The sequence below is a fragment of the Ammospiza nelsoni genome, chromosome Z (assembly GCF_027579445.1).
Source record: "Ammospiza nelsoni isolate bAmmNel1 chromosome Z, bAmmNel1.pri, whole genome shotgun sequence".
Lineage (NCBI taxonomy): Eukaryota > Metazoa > Chordata > Aves > Passeriformes > Passerellidae > Ammospiza > Ammospiza nelsoni.
The window spans coordinates 70712519-70728946 of NC_080669.1; the positions used below are offsets into that span (position 1 = coordinate 70712519).

At 36.8% G+C, this 16428-nt stretch overlaps 1 protein-coding gene across 2 annotated transcripts in view; it reads right to left on the minus strand.

Moving 5' to 3' along the window:
- Nucleotides 1-16428, minus strand: part of PCSK5 (proprotein convertase subtilisin/kexin type 5) — a 226290-nt gene that overhangs the window by 114136 nt on the left and 95726 nt on the right. For both annotated transcript variants that reach the window (XM_059491816.1, XM_059491817.1), the window contains exons 7-8: nucleotides 15680-15852; nucleotides 710-922 (exon numbers count right to left, since the gene is read on the minus strand). In XM_059491816.1, the coding sequence (XP_059347799.1) occupies nucleotides 710-922; nucleotides 15680-15852 (386 nt within the window). The remainder of the gene's footprint in view (nucleotides 1-709; nucleotides 923-15679; nucleotides 15853-16428) is intronic.

Here is a 16428-nt window from a genome sequence, read left to right on the forward strand (position 1 = left end):
CTTTATTGACACCAAGAGAAGAATATGCTAAGGACCAGAGAGAAAGGTTAGATGAGTCCTTAAGAAAACATAAGGAAGAAAAAAACCCCTCCAAATCCTTCAGTTTTCTGATCCAGAAGTAATAAATTTCTGTAAGTTAAACACTTGAATAAATAAGCAGAGAAGAGGACAATATTAGCAAACCTCATCCACCTGAGAATAAAGGACTAAAAGGTTAAAAGGAGTAGAATGTTGAGTACTGGAAAGTATTGGGAATGCATTCATTTTGCAAAGGCACATAGGATGTACAAATACTAATGATATCAACAGATTATCCAACAGAATTAAAACTATTTTCATTCTCCAGTAAAGATGGGAACATTAGGTAAAATGGATGCTGTCTGCTTAGGAATAAGAAGAGGAGCAATACAGAAAAGATGAGCACTGAGCTGAATTTTCCTTCCAATATATTTCCAGAATGGAAAGCAATATGAGTAGTAAGTGACAGTCACTGAATGTAAAAGAGGACTGGGGCTGTGTCAAAACAAATATGAGAAAATAGGTATCTAGGTAAACTGCTAATATGTATGTAAAATGTAAAAACTATTGATAACTAGATTTAAAACAAAAGGAAGATATTTGTGTGAATGGTTTCCCTTTCTCTCCATCCCCCAAAGTCACTGTGCCAAATACGAACACATATACATGAAAAAACAAATAAAACCCATACTATTTTCCTGTCATAGGATTCTCCACTGCTGTACGTTGTAGCTAGTGTGGATGCACATTCTTCCAGATACCACGGCTTTTTTCCACTTTCAGCTGTGCTGCTTATGGAGATAGTGTAGATGCTGTTGGTGTACCCATCACAGGAGCAGTGGTCTCGACTTCTTCCACCATTTCCAGAAGCCCAAACAAAGACTGAACCTAAGCCTCTTCGTCCCTGTTTGGAAACAGTACAAAAGATTTGATTAATAATTCTTCTCAACTGCTTAATAGCCAGGTCTTTTTCCCCAAAAAGACATCTCATGAGAAGAAGAAAATAAAAAAACCAACTACCCTGAGAAGAATTTGAAATGAGAACAGGATTTAGCAGATTTCAGAATCAGACATTAGAAAAATGAAGAAAATGAGTGGTATGAGCACAGCTTTAGAAACAACTTTTATACAGTGTTTGTTGGTCTGCATCTATATTATCCAGATGTACCAAGAAAGTAATGCTGAAAACTCAGATGAAGTAGTAAAGTATCATACTGGGTGAGCTTTCTGGGTTGCAAGCACACATTGTTGGCTTATGTTAGCCTCTCATTCACTACCACCCCCAAGTTGCTCTTCAGTCCTTAGTAAGACTGCTTTTGATCTCTTCATCCCACAGCTGGTATGGACATTGAGGGTTGCTCTGATGCAAGTGCATCATCTTGTACTTGGTCCTATTAAACCTCGTAAGACTTCCACTGGCCCATTTCTTGAGCTTGTCCAGGTAACTCTGGGTCAGGTTTCATCTTTCAAGAGTATCGACTGCACTCCTCAGTTTGGTGTCATCTGCAAATTTGTTGAAAATGCACTAGATTCCTTCATCCATGTCATTAATGAAGACAGTAAATAACACCAGATAATAATACCAATGTCCTTGGTGAGGTTGTGCTGGCTATCCCAAATCATGTCCCTGACCTCCATGTGTCTTAGCAGAGCTTCTAAGAGAATTTATTTCATAATCTTCCCAGGAAGAGAGGTGAGGCTGACCAGTTGGTGGTTGCCAGGGCTCTCGTTTCTACCCTTTTTGGGGATGAGGACAATGTTTCCCTTTTCCCAGTCATCTAGGCCTTCACCAGACTGCCAAGAGGCTGCTCAATTATCATGGAGATAATTTGTGAGTTTAATAAAAGTATACTACCTGGAAAGACTCTACAGCAAAGTAAGTTAATTCTTTTGACTAATGTCTAAATGAAGTTATGTCTCTAAAATTCAAATTTTCATTGAGAAACATTTCAAGTAGTGAGAAAAATCCCAAGGTACCAAGTTTAACGTACGTGAGATCCACATTCGCCAGACACGATCTGTCTAAATATTGCAATTTTTTGGGTTTGTTTTGTTTTTATTTTTTGTTTTTTGTTTTCAAGACAACCTTTATGAAGTGTTACAGCTCCCTTTTCCACCTTTCTTCTTCACACACAGGCCTTGAAAGCAGTATATTATGGCTAAACCCCATGGGAAATTTGATATAACCAACAATACAACCAAGACAAAGAAATGAGAATTCAGGGTAATCAAACCATAGCTTCCACTTATAAAAGAAGAAAAAAAAATTAAAAAATTGTAAAAGAACTTCTCAAAAAGATGCATAAAGAAAAATGTCCTACTAGTAGCAGTCTATCCATCATTTTTCTGCTGTTACCATCAGATGGTTCTGCATGCAAACAGCAGAATAACATGATTTGTCCCATGCAATACAAACCTTTTCACTGCAGGGTATGACTGTATTATTAGTCTGTTTGCACAGACAGTGTTTATTCTCTGTGCAATCTCTTCTCTGTGTAATCTATTTCATTAGATGTGTACTTATGCTGCTGTGCTAATAATGAACAAGCTGCAGAAAAAGGTATTTGAATAATTTTTGGCCAAAATTTTGAAAAAATGGTGAAAACATGCCAATGGAGTTTAGAAATGTATTTATAATTTAAACATGACAAACATCAACTTAGATTTTTGATTGTAAGGGCAAGGCCTTAAAACTAATAGCCATTTGCCCCTGGATTTATGTTTTCATGCTAAGGTTCTTTTTTGGTAAACAGGTTATGGCTAATATATCTTTAAAACTAATGACTCCTGCAAATATGTAAAGGATCAATGTCTCTGTTATTGCAATAAAAAGTAAATACCAGATGCATTGACCAATGGAAAAGAGTACTTTCTATATACAAAGTGAGAATTGCCATTCCTCTAATGCATTGCAAAAGTGCACATATACATGAGCCCAGCCGTTCACAGAAAACAACAGCATTACCTTCAGATCAGAAAACATGCTAGACATCTTGTTTCTAAAAGATATTTGGAAGGCAAATGGCAGTCTTAAAAACAATAAAAAACTCAACCCTCCAAATTAATTTCAACACTTGTGTTCAGAAGTCTGGATCTGGTGCTGTGCAATATAGATGGTTGAGGGGCTACAGAAGTAGTGGTACATGGACAGTTGGACTGGCTGATCTTGAAGGCCTCTTCCAACCTTGATGATTACATAATCCTATGATTCTATGAACTTGACTAAAATTAATTAATTTCTCAATTAAGCAGTCCCAAACATGCTTAGGAAAATACAAACTTGTTAGTAACTATGCCCACCAAGTAAGTAGAGCAAGAGTGTCAGCTGTTCTACTGTATGTGAATGTTATTCCCAGCTGGTATCATCTAAATAAACACAGTTAAATAATAGTTGGACTGTGTTACAAAATTAAGGCAAACACACATGCAATGCTATGTACATGCTATGTAGCTTTTATTTATTTTTTATCTAAATCTATCATTTGTCATCTGCCAGGTGCCCAAGGGTATCAGACAAAAAGTCAAGCCATAAGATGACAAGAAGCCATGTGTCATTTATTAGCCAATAGCAAAGGTGCATGTACAAATCATATGGACAGAACTTGAGCAAAACTAAGAGTTGGTATAGAAGAGGTATAGACCAGTGTTGAATGCATGTCCAGCAAAGTATGCCCAATGTTTGTCTTATGATTTTAAAATTTAATTCCCTCCCCTCTAGGCACAAAGCTGTTCCTGCTCTTCCATTTGCAATGACAGCTAGGGGCTGCCTCCTATAAACTCTGAATGGCATCCATAATTCCACACTTGGGCTTGTCAGTGCACCAAATCAGACCACTATGAAAAGTTATCCTTTTTTCTTGTCTACTTTCTTAAATTGCATAAAATGTTGTATCATTTAAAAGAAAAAAATCAACTGTCCCATTATGCAAAACAAAACTGTTTCGCTGATGCCTCTGACTTGCTATTGACCCAGCCACAGTACAATTTTCTAGTACATTTTCTAGACAAAGCCAGAGTACTCAACAGACAGCTTAAATGAAATGGACTCAGGTAGTTTTCAAAGAGGCCCAAAGGCAGAAATTGCACTTGTAAAAGCATGAAAGAAGAATCTTGGGCCATTCTGTCTTTTTTCTGCTAATGCCTCCTTTTCCTTGGTCAGCAAATTGCAAGCAGGTAAATGATACAAAAGCCCCTTTTTGCTTTTTCCAGTTCACCAGCATGGACAGGTCAAGTCTGCCAAGAATGAGAGCCAGTATGAACACGCTTATAATGACATCTGCAGAATTTCCTTATACTATTACAGAAACATCCCCTGCTCCAAGTGCGTGTGTTTGTGTATGCACCACATCTTTATGAGTGAATGAACTAGCAGTACTGGCAGGAACCGTTTTAAGGTAGAGGTTTTCACACATTCAAATAAAGACAACCAGCAGTCCCACACACTTTTAAGATGCTTACAGCACTTTTTAAAAATAATAAAGATGCAGTAGATACAGCAAGAGCCAGCCGAGTAAATTTTAATCACACTATTTTATAAATTTTAGACTTTACATTCATTCACTGCTTTACAAGTCAAGTTGCCTTAATCCAGCCTGTGAATCCTGATTACTTCCAGCCCAGGAATCAAGTGTCCCAATAACCCTCTCTGACTGTGAAGTGAGTTACTGACTTGATAGGTATGATCAAATTTACCAAGGAACAAGGAAGAAAATGTGAAGGAGCAGGAAAAGCAGAGGACAGAACAGCTGAACTGGAGTAATTAAGAGCTACAGAGGTGGCAGCCAGGGAGAGATAATGTGACACCAGTATGCTGGAAATTGCACACTAGAGCAGAAAACAAACCATGAATATATAAAATGGAGAGAGAAAGAAGGATACTCTATCCACACCTAGAGCCTAAACATTTAATTTCCTCTATTCTCCCCGATACTGTCCTAAAATTACTTCATGTTTCCAAGAACAAAAAACTACTGCCAGAAAGTGAAATTGATCCTGAAGTGGAAGCTGGAAAAAGAAGCCCATGGTATGACTTCTTCCTTAATTCCTAAAGAGGAAATGTTCATAACTGAATGTGCAGAACAGAGGACAGCATTCTGGAGACCTAAAAATCCTACTATGCAGGCATGGCTTTTAGCTGCAGCATAGTACAATCACTGTAGTGCCAAGCACCAAGGATCACAGCATCCTGAGAAATGCACCTGTAAGATACATCCCCTTTCTTCCAGTTTCTGCTGATTTCTGCACTCTATAGGATCTGGACAGTGCTGCCCTATGCAGGGACACAGCACTGCCAAGCTGCTCACTGTCAGCATTTTGCTTTTGACCAGTAGCAGCCCCTAGCTCCTGCTGAGTTTCTACCAGTCCATTTAACCTCTTATCTGGGAATGAAAAATAGTTTGGCACAACATTCTTAAAAGACTCTTTTGCAGACTGCACAGCACTGAATTTTAAAGTAGGCATCTCTCCAAAAACAGATAATGGTATGTTGAGAGTCCAAGTCAGCAATTCTAAATTGCTACCAGAAGACAGCCAAACAGATTTTTTTTAACAGTCTTCTTGGATATGAAAGAAAAAATTCACAAACAAAAGGAAATATTTCTCAGGCCATTAATTATGTTGAGTCTCCACACTTTCAGAAAAATAACGTTTGTGCCTCTATTTATTAAAAATGCACACCCACAGTATCCATGAGGAGATGAGTAATTAGCCAAACAGGTATGCATAAATTAAGATGCATGTTTGGGGGAATGAACAAAAATAGACGTGTACTTTAAAATTAGAAGTTACATTTTTACTCTTAGGAAAACTAGGAAGTAAAGAAAATCTTTCCTGTTTCTGAAACACAGCAATCTATATACACATAATATATATGCAATGCAAAAATATATGACTACCTACATAAAACAATATTATCTTATATTTTTGGAAAGGGAAGTGATTGCTAAGAAAGGTTACTGGCTACTTCTGAACTAGCTCCTTAATTAAGAAAACAAAAGACAAAATAATTAACCATGCTAAAAAAAGAGGAAAAAAAGTATTTTGTTATCTCTTAGGATATGGTACCTTTGAAACATTGAAGCTATAAAACATTCTAATGTACATATAATATTGAATAACCACAAGCATGTACCTATTTACACACTAATTATCAGGACATATCAGTGGAACAATTCAATATGTAGGCTTCATGAAGTGTATTTTTTACTTTATTCTTCAGGAGAAAAGCAGTTTAAATAGCTCCAAGATATTCCCCACAGAGCTATAATTAGTGCCTGAAGTGCAACCAAAAGAACTGTTGGCTGAAACCTGAAATATGAACATGTGGAATATTGGAATGAATTTATCATTTACCTAAACAAAACAGAGCCAGCTCAAGGACTGCAAGTTATGGTTGAGGCTCTCTCTCTACAGTATCATTACTATTGTTACCAGGATAAAACAAATTGCCTATGGCAAACACAATGTGATAACACAAGAGCTTGCTTTGCCAAAATTTCTGTTGTCCGAAGAGTCTCTGGTTAATCAGAGGTGAAATTGTCCCTGCATGCAAAGCCAAAATAAACAAGCAGTGCACAGGAAAGCTATCAGTGTGAGAATTGGGTATGCGACTGATGTTATACACAAACACCCATTATATGGGATGGGTTCAGGCAGTTCTCATTGCCTTTATACTGCTATCTGATTAATCACTCTAGAAAGGAGCCCAGGGCCACTAGATCCACACAGCTGTCTTTAATGACTTACAACAGACTCTTCCTTGTGAGATGTCTATTGAACTCTGGGGTTTAACAAAAAAACCCTCCTATTTTCTGCAAAAATAGTTTCTCTTCTAGATAAACATGAAAATATGGCTGCTTCACTTCTACTTTTGCAGACTGAGGACTTAGGGAACAACTTTGCTCAGTTTGTCTCCCACAGTGTTCATTTAAGAAACAACGTACAGGCTGTGTGGAAAGTCATTGCCCTCACAGTTTTGTGCCTTAAACTGTTAAATTCTTTGCACAGAAAACTTTTGACGCCAAAATTCCAGTGATTTCCATTCCAGAAATCTCTTTTTTCCTATGTGACACATAGAAATACATATATACTACTGTTCAAATATATGAGTGAAATGTATATGTGATTTGTTCACACACAGAAACCAGATTCATGTTTCAAAAAGGCATGGTCTGAAATCTATATACTTCACTGTATGGAAAGAGATTAATTTGCCAAAGCTGTTTTTCAGTATTGTTTTTTCAAATTAAGATTTACTCCACAAAAAGAATGGAGTGGGTTTTGGTTTTGTTTATTTTTTAATGTTCAATATATCACCTGTTTCAGGGTGTGCATGTAAAACCAGAGGCATTTTGGCAAGTCCAAAACCAGCAATGCTATTCTGGCTTGTTTCAACAGTTTCTATGCATGTGTGAGATGGGATGAGGTAACCAAACAGTTTTGATTTTCAGTACACTTTGTGACATTGTAAGGTAAATGGACATTTTGGTTATATTTTCCTGTAACTCTCATTACAAATTTTCCTATCTTTCAGGATTCTTTTATTTCAATGAATGCAATGTAAGAACATTTCTGATATATTAATTATTTTTCTGCATAATTTTGTACTACACGCTGATTATGATAAAAGCTCATCTTTTCACAGAAGGCAAAGGAGTGAGATTTTAAGTTAGCTTTGTGTGGAGCGGAAATGGTTGAAAACCAAAGATAGGTGAGGAGAGAGAGTAAAGTAAGTTCTTTTCAGAATTGTTTTTGCTCAGAGACCAACCTTGCACCTGGGAGATGTTAGAAAATACTCAGTGTGAGAGAATTCACGTATTTGTGTTTGCTTTGGGTTGTTTTCTGTCTGCTGAAGAAGAAATTAAATTTTCACAGAGTAGATAACACAATGTTGTTAAAGACCTAAAAGCATTCTTCCTGTAGGCTGGGGGCCTCTTTGTAAGGGGGGAAGGGAGATAAGAGGTTTTGAGATTGTAAAACACAGCCTGGTGAAGACTTATGCATGCTCCAGGCTCTTTGATATGTAATGCAGGGGTCAGGCCCTGCTAAAATGAGCTCAGCAATGTATGTATATCCCTTTGTTTCTTTGTAATTCTGCAGCCAGTGAGGCGATGGAATAAATCTATTCTCTACACTTCAGATGTGGGTTGTGGTTGTCTTGGTGTTAGCTGCATACATTTGATTCACACACTTTGTTCACATACTTCCCAAACAAAATAAAGGCTCAGGTATCACTGAGCGTAAATATTATTTCATTTACTGGAAGGCAATATTCTACTTTGTTTGAATGCAAGAAGTTGATAACTGTGTGCAAACAGCAGAGCAAAGGATTACTATTATTAGCTTAATAATGTGTTATCACCTAACTTAATTTTTGCTGGGCAACCCCCATCCATAGAAAACTACATCATATCAAGTTTAAACCACATCTGTAAAGTCATTAAGGCATCTGAAATACATCAGCAAAATGCAAGGCAGTCAGACCTAGAAATTAGGCTTATTGGTAAGAAATAAAGAAAGGTGAACAAATTTTGCAAAGTGGTGGCTTAGGAAGTTTAGGGCTATGGAAGATAATCAGCTGGGAATGAGCTACCCTAAAATAGTCTGTCCATTGAATTAGTAAGTCAGGTCTATATGAACCCATCCAGGGAATATAGAAGCAATACTATGCACGCGTGGAAAATCCTTAAACTTGTATGCCCCATTCTGGTATCCACACTGGAAATAATAATGCCAGAAAACAGAAAGAATGAAATCTGATTTGTAAATTCTGACTAACAGAAAGAAACTTAATATACAAAAACATCACTTTTAAGATTGCAGAACAGATTTTAAAGGTCAGTAAGTGATGCCTGCATTACTTTACAAAAGCTCAAAATGCAACAAACACTTCAGAATTTCAGATAAACCTGTGAAGTTTTTGTCTGGTAACTTATTTTATGCAGAGAAATGTATTAGAGCCGGATTGTGAGGCTTCTGCAAAGATGTGATGAGCCCTGCAAAAAATCAGTAATGAAACAAAAGAAAATGAACATTACTGTAATATTAAGGTGAGACTGGAAATTATTGTACAGGAAATAATTCAGGCTTTACTAGAAAAACATAGAGGTGAAGGAAATTCTGGGTAGAGTATTTCAAGGATGAGGTCGGGAAACAAAGTTATTAGGTATTTTGACCTAAAAGTGAAAGAGCACCTTAGTGGGTCTAGTAATCACCATCACGTGCATTCAAAAAAAGAATTCAGTCTGGAAGATGTGGAGAAGCACTACTCTATTGAGCAAGGAGATGGACAGAGTAGTTTCTAAGTGACCAGTGAATGTCGCATGTCTATCATATCGAAATGAAATTTGAAAGGAGACTAATCAAAAAATGTATCAGAAACAAAAAATGGAGGGAGGGAAGTTATTTAAGATGAGGCACAATTTATATCCAGGAACAAATGGGCAGAAAACTGCACATGAGGAAACCCTATTGTAACTTACTTAAAAGAAAATCTCTAACCAATAATTAACTTTGGCCATGAAATGTTCTACCAACAGAATCAGAGGGGAAAAGAATCTGATTTGTTATTCAACATAAAAGGCTCAATGTATTTAAATGGCACAATCCCTGTGGTGGTAGAAAGCTGTACTGGATGACCTATGCTGTCATTTCCTCTCTTATGTCCTATGGTCCAATTCAATTTATCTAAGAGATCCCTTGCTCAAATCTGTAATGATTAGATGTCAAGTTTTCTAACACCATAAGATGCACCATAAATACAGCAAAAGAGGCAGTTTACAGTGGAAATAAAAGTCAGAGACTTAGATGAGTAATAAGCTATATTATTGTCAATAGTGAAGATTGCTACTGCCTTGCAAAGACATGGACATGAGATTTCAGTTAAGACTGGCTCTTCTCAAAAGATTTACAGAAACCAGAAAATAATAGATGGATCAGGAAAACAGGGATATAGATGAAACAACAACTGGATGGAATTTTGCTGATTGGGCTTATGACAAAAGGCAAGTGCTTAGATGTTAGAACTATGAATATCAAGCCAATGGTGCTATGTCTTGTGACATCAGCAAGAAGAAATAGAATGATAAAAAATTGAAGGACTTTTAAAGTTCTATTATGTAATCAGCATCCACTTCTAGCACAGAGCCAATCGAAGTTTAACTTAGTATGTTGAAGCATACGTCTATATCTATATATCTATATTTAGATCTTATCTAAATATAGATAAGATAAATATATGGATATAGACATATACTTCATGTTTTTCATCAGATGTTCATGTTCACTTTATATCATAGATGCAACCAGGATACATAGTATATATGCAAATATATATATTTATAGATAAATGCCAAGACCTAGCACGAGATTATATCAGCATACTGGAAGTCATATCTTCTAAGACCATCCCTAAGTACAGTGCTAACTCCTCTGATTGATTTTCAACAAGTATTTTTTGCCTACTTATTGGAAATGTGCAGGAGGTCTTGTGCATGCAAAACGTATCCATATAAGATCGCAGACACGCATAAACACTGATATGTGTTATTTAAACTTAAACAACAGCTGTACAAGGTGAAAACACACAATACACAGTTTAAAAAATAATTTAAAAAATCTGCTGGGTACCACGTGAAATGTATTCAAACCCAGCCATTTTAACACATTTGACTAGAAGTCTTCCTGATGTAATTTCTGCCTTAGATTTCTGAAATGCGGTTCTCTGGCAAAGTAAAAGGGAATAATTCCTCTTGGTGTAGGCAACACATCCTCCTGAGAATAATGCGGAGAGATAATGACAGGACAAATAAATGTAATAGAAACATCTTTGGTAGAACACTGGGAGCAAACCTCTGCCTAGACACCTGCAAATGATGAAAAATCTCTTCCATTTTTGGAGCAGAAACATACAGTAATGATAATGATGATAATAATAACTGTTAAATCCTTCTTCTTGATTTCTCCTTTTCTTCCTCTTTCTCCCTCACTCTTCCATGTGGGTCGGATACTTTAAGTGATTTAAGTGCTTGCACCCAGCAAGCACTTGGAACAAACGCTCTGAAGCCAAAGCTGTTGAAGCAAAAGAGATGAGAAGGGGCAATGATGATGGGTGGGAAGGCATGAAGCTGAGTTTGCACAAGAGGTTCAGCCACAAAGCATCTGATCATTAATGTCCATCAAATATTTTGGCTTGAGTCCAGCTCACTAAACAGAGTGGTGTCACAGCAATAAGATGAAGGTGCTTGTGCCCAAAGTTTCCATGCAGATTTCCCTTCCTCTCCACCCTCTCTAGGTTGTATTAAGGATGACCTGACCAGTTGCTGATTTATATACACTTCCTTATGTGTTTCAAGGATGTGTACTACAGAAACAATATAAAACATGCAATTGGTGAGACACTGGAGAGTGAGATAACCAGCTCTTTGTAATCCTTCAATGTAAGGATTGTCTGCTTTTCAGGTGTCAGTGTTGTAGTGTGTTTTTATTGCCCATGGTCTGCTCCTGCTCTACTTTGTCAGAGAAACTTTGCTTCAGATGCTTCAGTAACATACCACACACACTGATGCACATATGGCTTTGGCACATCCTGTCCTCAAGAACTGCTACAAAAAGAAGCACTTTTTCCTGGTCATGCATGGTAATGAAGGCTATTTGGAGAACGTTTCATACTGAAGATTGCTAAATTGCTCAATATCTACAGTGCTCACATACCCAGAAACTTGATTATTTGGTCTTTGCCAAACAACAATGAGAGAACAAGTCTGAATATCTGAAATGCTTTCCTCTCCAAACAATGTTGACACCATTGCAGAATACCAGACTTATTTGTATGAATACAAATGAGCTAGTCTGAACGCTGCATGGCGGAGCCATGTATCAGCAAACTCAACTCCATCAAGTGCTTATAGCATTGTGCTTATTGACTGTGAGACACCAACAGGCATCTTAAAAATATACTTAGATTTCATATTTATGAATCAAGGAAGGCTTTTGTGTTCTCCATTTTGCCCCGATTCAGCACAGTCTTATGACATGATTTGGCCACAATCACATTATGCAATGCTAAGCTTTGCTCTTGAGCACAGGGTGAAATGTGACATTAGATACCTAATCTTTCCTTGAATATGTTACTTTTTGATATACCACCATTTGTTTGGCTTTTTTTCAGGCAAATTCTGCATAATTACAATGGATTCTTTCTTGATATTATTCAGTCTACAAGTTCTAATGCATGAGTATTTAAAACACAGACATCTAGAATTTTCCACACAACTATGCTATTTTCAAGAAAAGGATCTTCTCAACTGAAAGCATGATATAGTGGGAGTTCTCTATTTGCACAGAAATTGTTTGACAGTAAAATATCCAAGGCTTCTCTTTGAACTCAAGTATGCAAATTTAATAAAATTACATTAAATACCCTTAAAGATGACATAAAATCATAGTACTTGTGACAGTTTTAAAAACTGGTTTCCTTTTTCGTTACCTTGATCCTGGGCAGAATTTTTAGGTATATTTAACTTACATGTTCATTTCATGAATTCATTTATTCCTTAGCAGCCTTTCTTTAAACAGATTTGTCTGTTTCAATTCAAGATATGTGTTGTCTCTCTGTAATTCCGCACAAAAACTATGCAGTCATCTTTATTATTTTATGCAGGATTTGAAAGGTGTAACCATATATTAGTTCAACAGATTTAAAAATAATAATAGTTGTGAAACACAGAGCACAAGCTGTTAATTGGAATAATATGTGCTTCAGGTGCTTTTTTTCATGGAACCAAGTCTCTCAGGAAACTCAACAATGGATGGTTCTTGCATCCATTTCATTTTTATACAATAATTATAATAAATTTAAAATAATAATTGAGCTTGATTATGATCTAATCAAAGTTATTATTCAGCACTACCTTTGATTTTCCTAATAAAGCCAGCCAGGCATAATTTCCTTTTCAGATGTTTTTAAAAAATCTTGGCATTTCCTTTTGCTGTTCCATTTTAAAATTATAATGTACAATTGTGTGGATACTTGCATAATAGATTAAGAATAATCAATCTTCAGACTTTGTGTAGGTCTGAAAGAAGGTTTTGCCAGGTTTTCCTGCACTGATGTGTTCTGGGTAACCCAAAATGTTACTGTATTCCATATCTATCTGTGCCCAAAGTTGCTGCTGTCTCTTTGAGACCCAGTGGCCAGAAAAGGAACAGTGAGGTCAGGCTGTCTGTTAGTCCTTTTTGAAAGTTGGGGGCATTCAGGAAAAAGTGCTCTTTCTCTTTTGATCTTGCTGGGTGAGCTGAGATAGCACAAGGCAGACAGCAGCCACACCACCAAGCCAAGATAAATAGAACAGCCCCCACTCCATATGGTTGCCCCAAACTGCCAGCAGTGCCTGGTCAAAGCAGGAGGGCGTGGAATACAAGTTGTCCAAGCCCCTGCCGCTATTTTTGATAAAGAGAAGGCAAAGTTCCTCCATGAGTTCCAGCTGTTGACCCAGGGACTCTAGGTTTTCTTTCAGTTTTGTTCTTTTTCCCCGTTGGTTGATATCTGGGGAGAAGAGGGAGATTTTTACTTGCTCAGGTTTGATTGCTGTGCTGTTCTTGTCCTCTCTTCTCTCTCTCTCCACCCCAGGCTGTCTGCAGAGGGAACCATCCTGGGGGTAACAGTTGTTTGCCATTTTCCCCTTATCTCTCCACACACATGGTCATACATGGAGAGTGCCATCTCAGGGGAGAGTTTCTCTGCTGTTTTTGCTTTTCTTTGTTTTTGGGGAGTCCATGAGGAATCCATGAAATTCAGCAACATTATAACTACTGATTATCACAGTCAGTTTTTCCTGCTCCTATTTCATTTTTTAATGACTGTTTTAAACTGTTATTATTTCACAGTTATACCTTCTTGCATTCATCTCTCCTTATTGGTGAATGGGGAGTGTCAAAACTAAAAGGGAAGGTAACTGGAGTGTCCGCCCACTTTAATTGTCCAAAACCAAGACACAATGTTACTTCAATTTACGCCACAGATGTTATACTGTTGCTGTTCAGTTCAATATTTCTGAAAAAGGAGAGTAAAGATCTGTATACAACACAATAAGCATTTTTGTCTGCCTATTATTACTGCACAATTATTATGACTCCTCAGGGAAATTTATGTTTGACTGAGTATGTAAACACGACCTTGAATAATCAGCCCATTTCTGGCATATTCAGTCCAAGAAAATTCATCTTTTCTTCTTCCATTTGCCTCATCTTTTAAAATGACACAGCTTATGACAGTATAAGGAAATACAGAGAAAGTACCTTTATCTGAATACAGAAAGACATTACTTATTAAAAAAAAGAGTTCATCTTGAAGTAATTCTTGGTCTGGAAACAGCTTAACAGGGAAGGTGGTAATTCCTAAAACATGCATTTACAATCTTTCAGTCTATATTATATTTTAAAGAATGAAAATTAGAGGTTAACTTTAAATGTTTTGTATTTTGTAGCAGTACATTTTAATGTAAGTTTTTAAAAGTACTTCTATTTCTTGAGTAGAAATGAAGCTTTCGTAGTCAGAGACAGATAAAATATCCAAATACATGGAAATATTTAGATCTATTCAAGACCTCATGGGCAGCTTCAGGCAGAATAAAGTTTGATCAAATGACATGAAAGTTACATTGTAAAACATAATAATTCGACTTGTATCAAATATGACTTCTATTATTGCTCAAAAAAAATATACCAACCTTTTTCTGCATTGTTATCAGAAAAAGCCTACCTCTGAAAATTAAATGCTATGTTTTCACTATAGACTGGTGCTTATTTCACATACAGAACAATGTGCTGGTAAAATGAAATTCATCTGGGTTCTGTAGGGTATCTTCTCAAATTACTGCTCATAATAACAGTGGAACAATAATGCTTGTAGGCAAGATCTACGCTCTTGGAAAGTTATTCCACATATTTATCCCTAGTTTGAGAACTTGAGATTTCAATGAGGAAACGGCTGAGTCCTTCTGGTACAGAAATTCAGGCTGAACTTTTCACAGTTGTGTTCCCTACATGAAATACAACATTTAAACAAACACATATATATGCTTAAACAAAAAACTTCCTGGAGCAAGATCCCCTGCATTCTTGCAGTTCCATTAGTGTTCCCCTCATTACAGTACTGTAAATTCTCTGAGACCAGACATAAATGGTAAAAGAACCATGGGTATAGACCTTTTTCTGCCCCCCAGCTCCCTATTAAAATCATCAAACTTACATTAAGAAATCATGCAAAACAAAGCAAAATAGAAATGAAGAAAGAAGGAAACACAGTCAAAGGTTTTGCTTTAAAATTTCTTTGCACCTCAGATTTGATGAGTTAGCCCTGATGTGCAAAGTAGCATTTCTCAGTCAATTTATTTCTAATTACATCACTCCCTCAGAGCAGTTTTAAAAGACACTGAGGATTATGTATTCCAGATGAAAATGAACAGAGCTCATACTTCAGATGACAGTGATCATCAGGTCACTACAAAAGAAAAATATGTTTCCAATTTTATGCAAAGGAAGTTTTCTTCTTTCCTTCCAAGTCGTTTGCCTCTCCCCATGCTGAGCACTTGCATGCAGTGGGCACAGGTACCCTTAGAGGTGCACATGAGAGCAGATCCAGGCACGTGTGAAGCCAACCTACCATTCTGATGCCGTTCTCAAAGGCCTGACGTGCTAGAGAAGCGGGTCCATCCACGGTCTTACCGTCGTCATCGGGCCCCCAGCTGGCACTGTAGATGTGGATGTGCTGGGGATTAAGGCTTAGGGACTTTGCTTCCACCATATCTGTCACATCTCCATCCAGCATCCGTACACCTTCAGAATGAAAAATACAATGAACTGTACAGACAAACTCAAAATGTTTCTTTGTTTTATTCCCCCCACAGAGCAAATTGTTGTGTATGACACTGAACTGAATAACTACAAGAATTCCTACTGTTAAAGAAAAAACCACCACCAACAAAATCTGTTTGGGTATCTGTTTTCCCAATGTCTCTAGATGGAAAAATATGAGAAGATACGAATATTTTCACCCTTCTTCAAGTTTTAAAAATTATAAGTAATTTATCCACTATACAGTCTTCAAACTTCAACAACAAAGTTTTACGCTAAATAAAATTTTTAAAAATACCTGAATTTTGAAATGCTTTTATGTCACTCAAAGATAACAATTTTATACAACAGTGAAACTGCATTACCTTTCTTGAGTCATTCACAGTTTCAATCATGTTAACAGATGTAATAAAAGGATCCCTATAGACAAGTAACCTTGGCATCATTTCCTCATTGTATGAGGCTGCAATCAAAAAACTGGGGAGAACCTTCTTGTGTACAGAATGATTACCACACACTGTAGCATGGCAATTACAAGAGGTTTTGAACAAATATGTA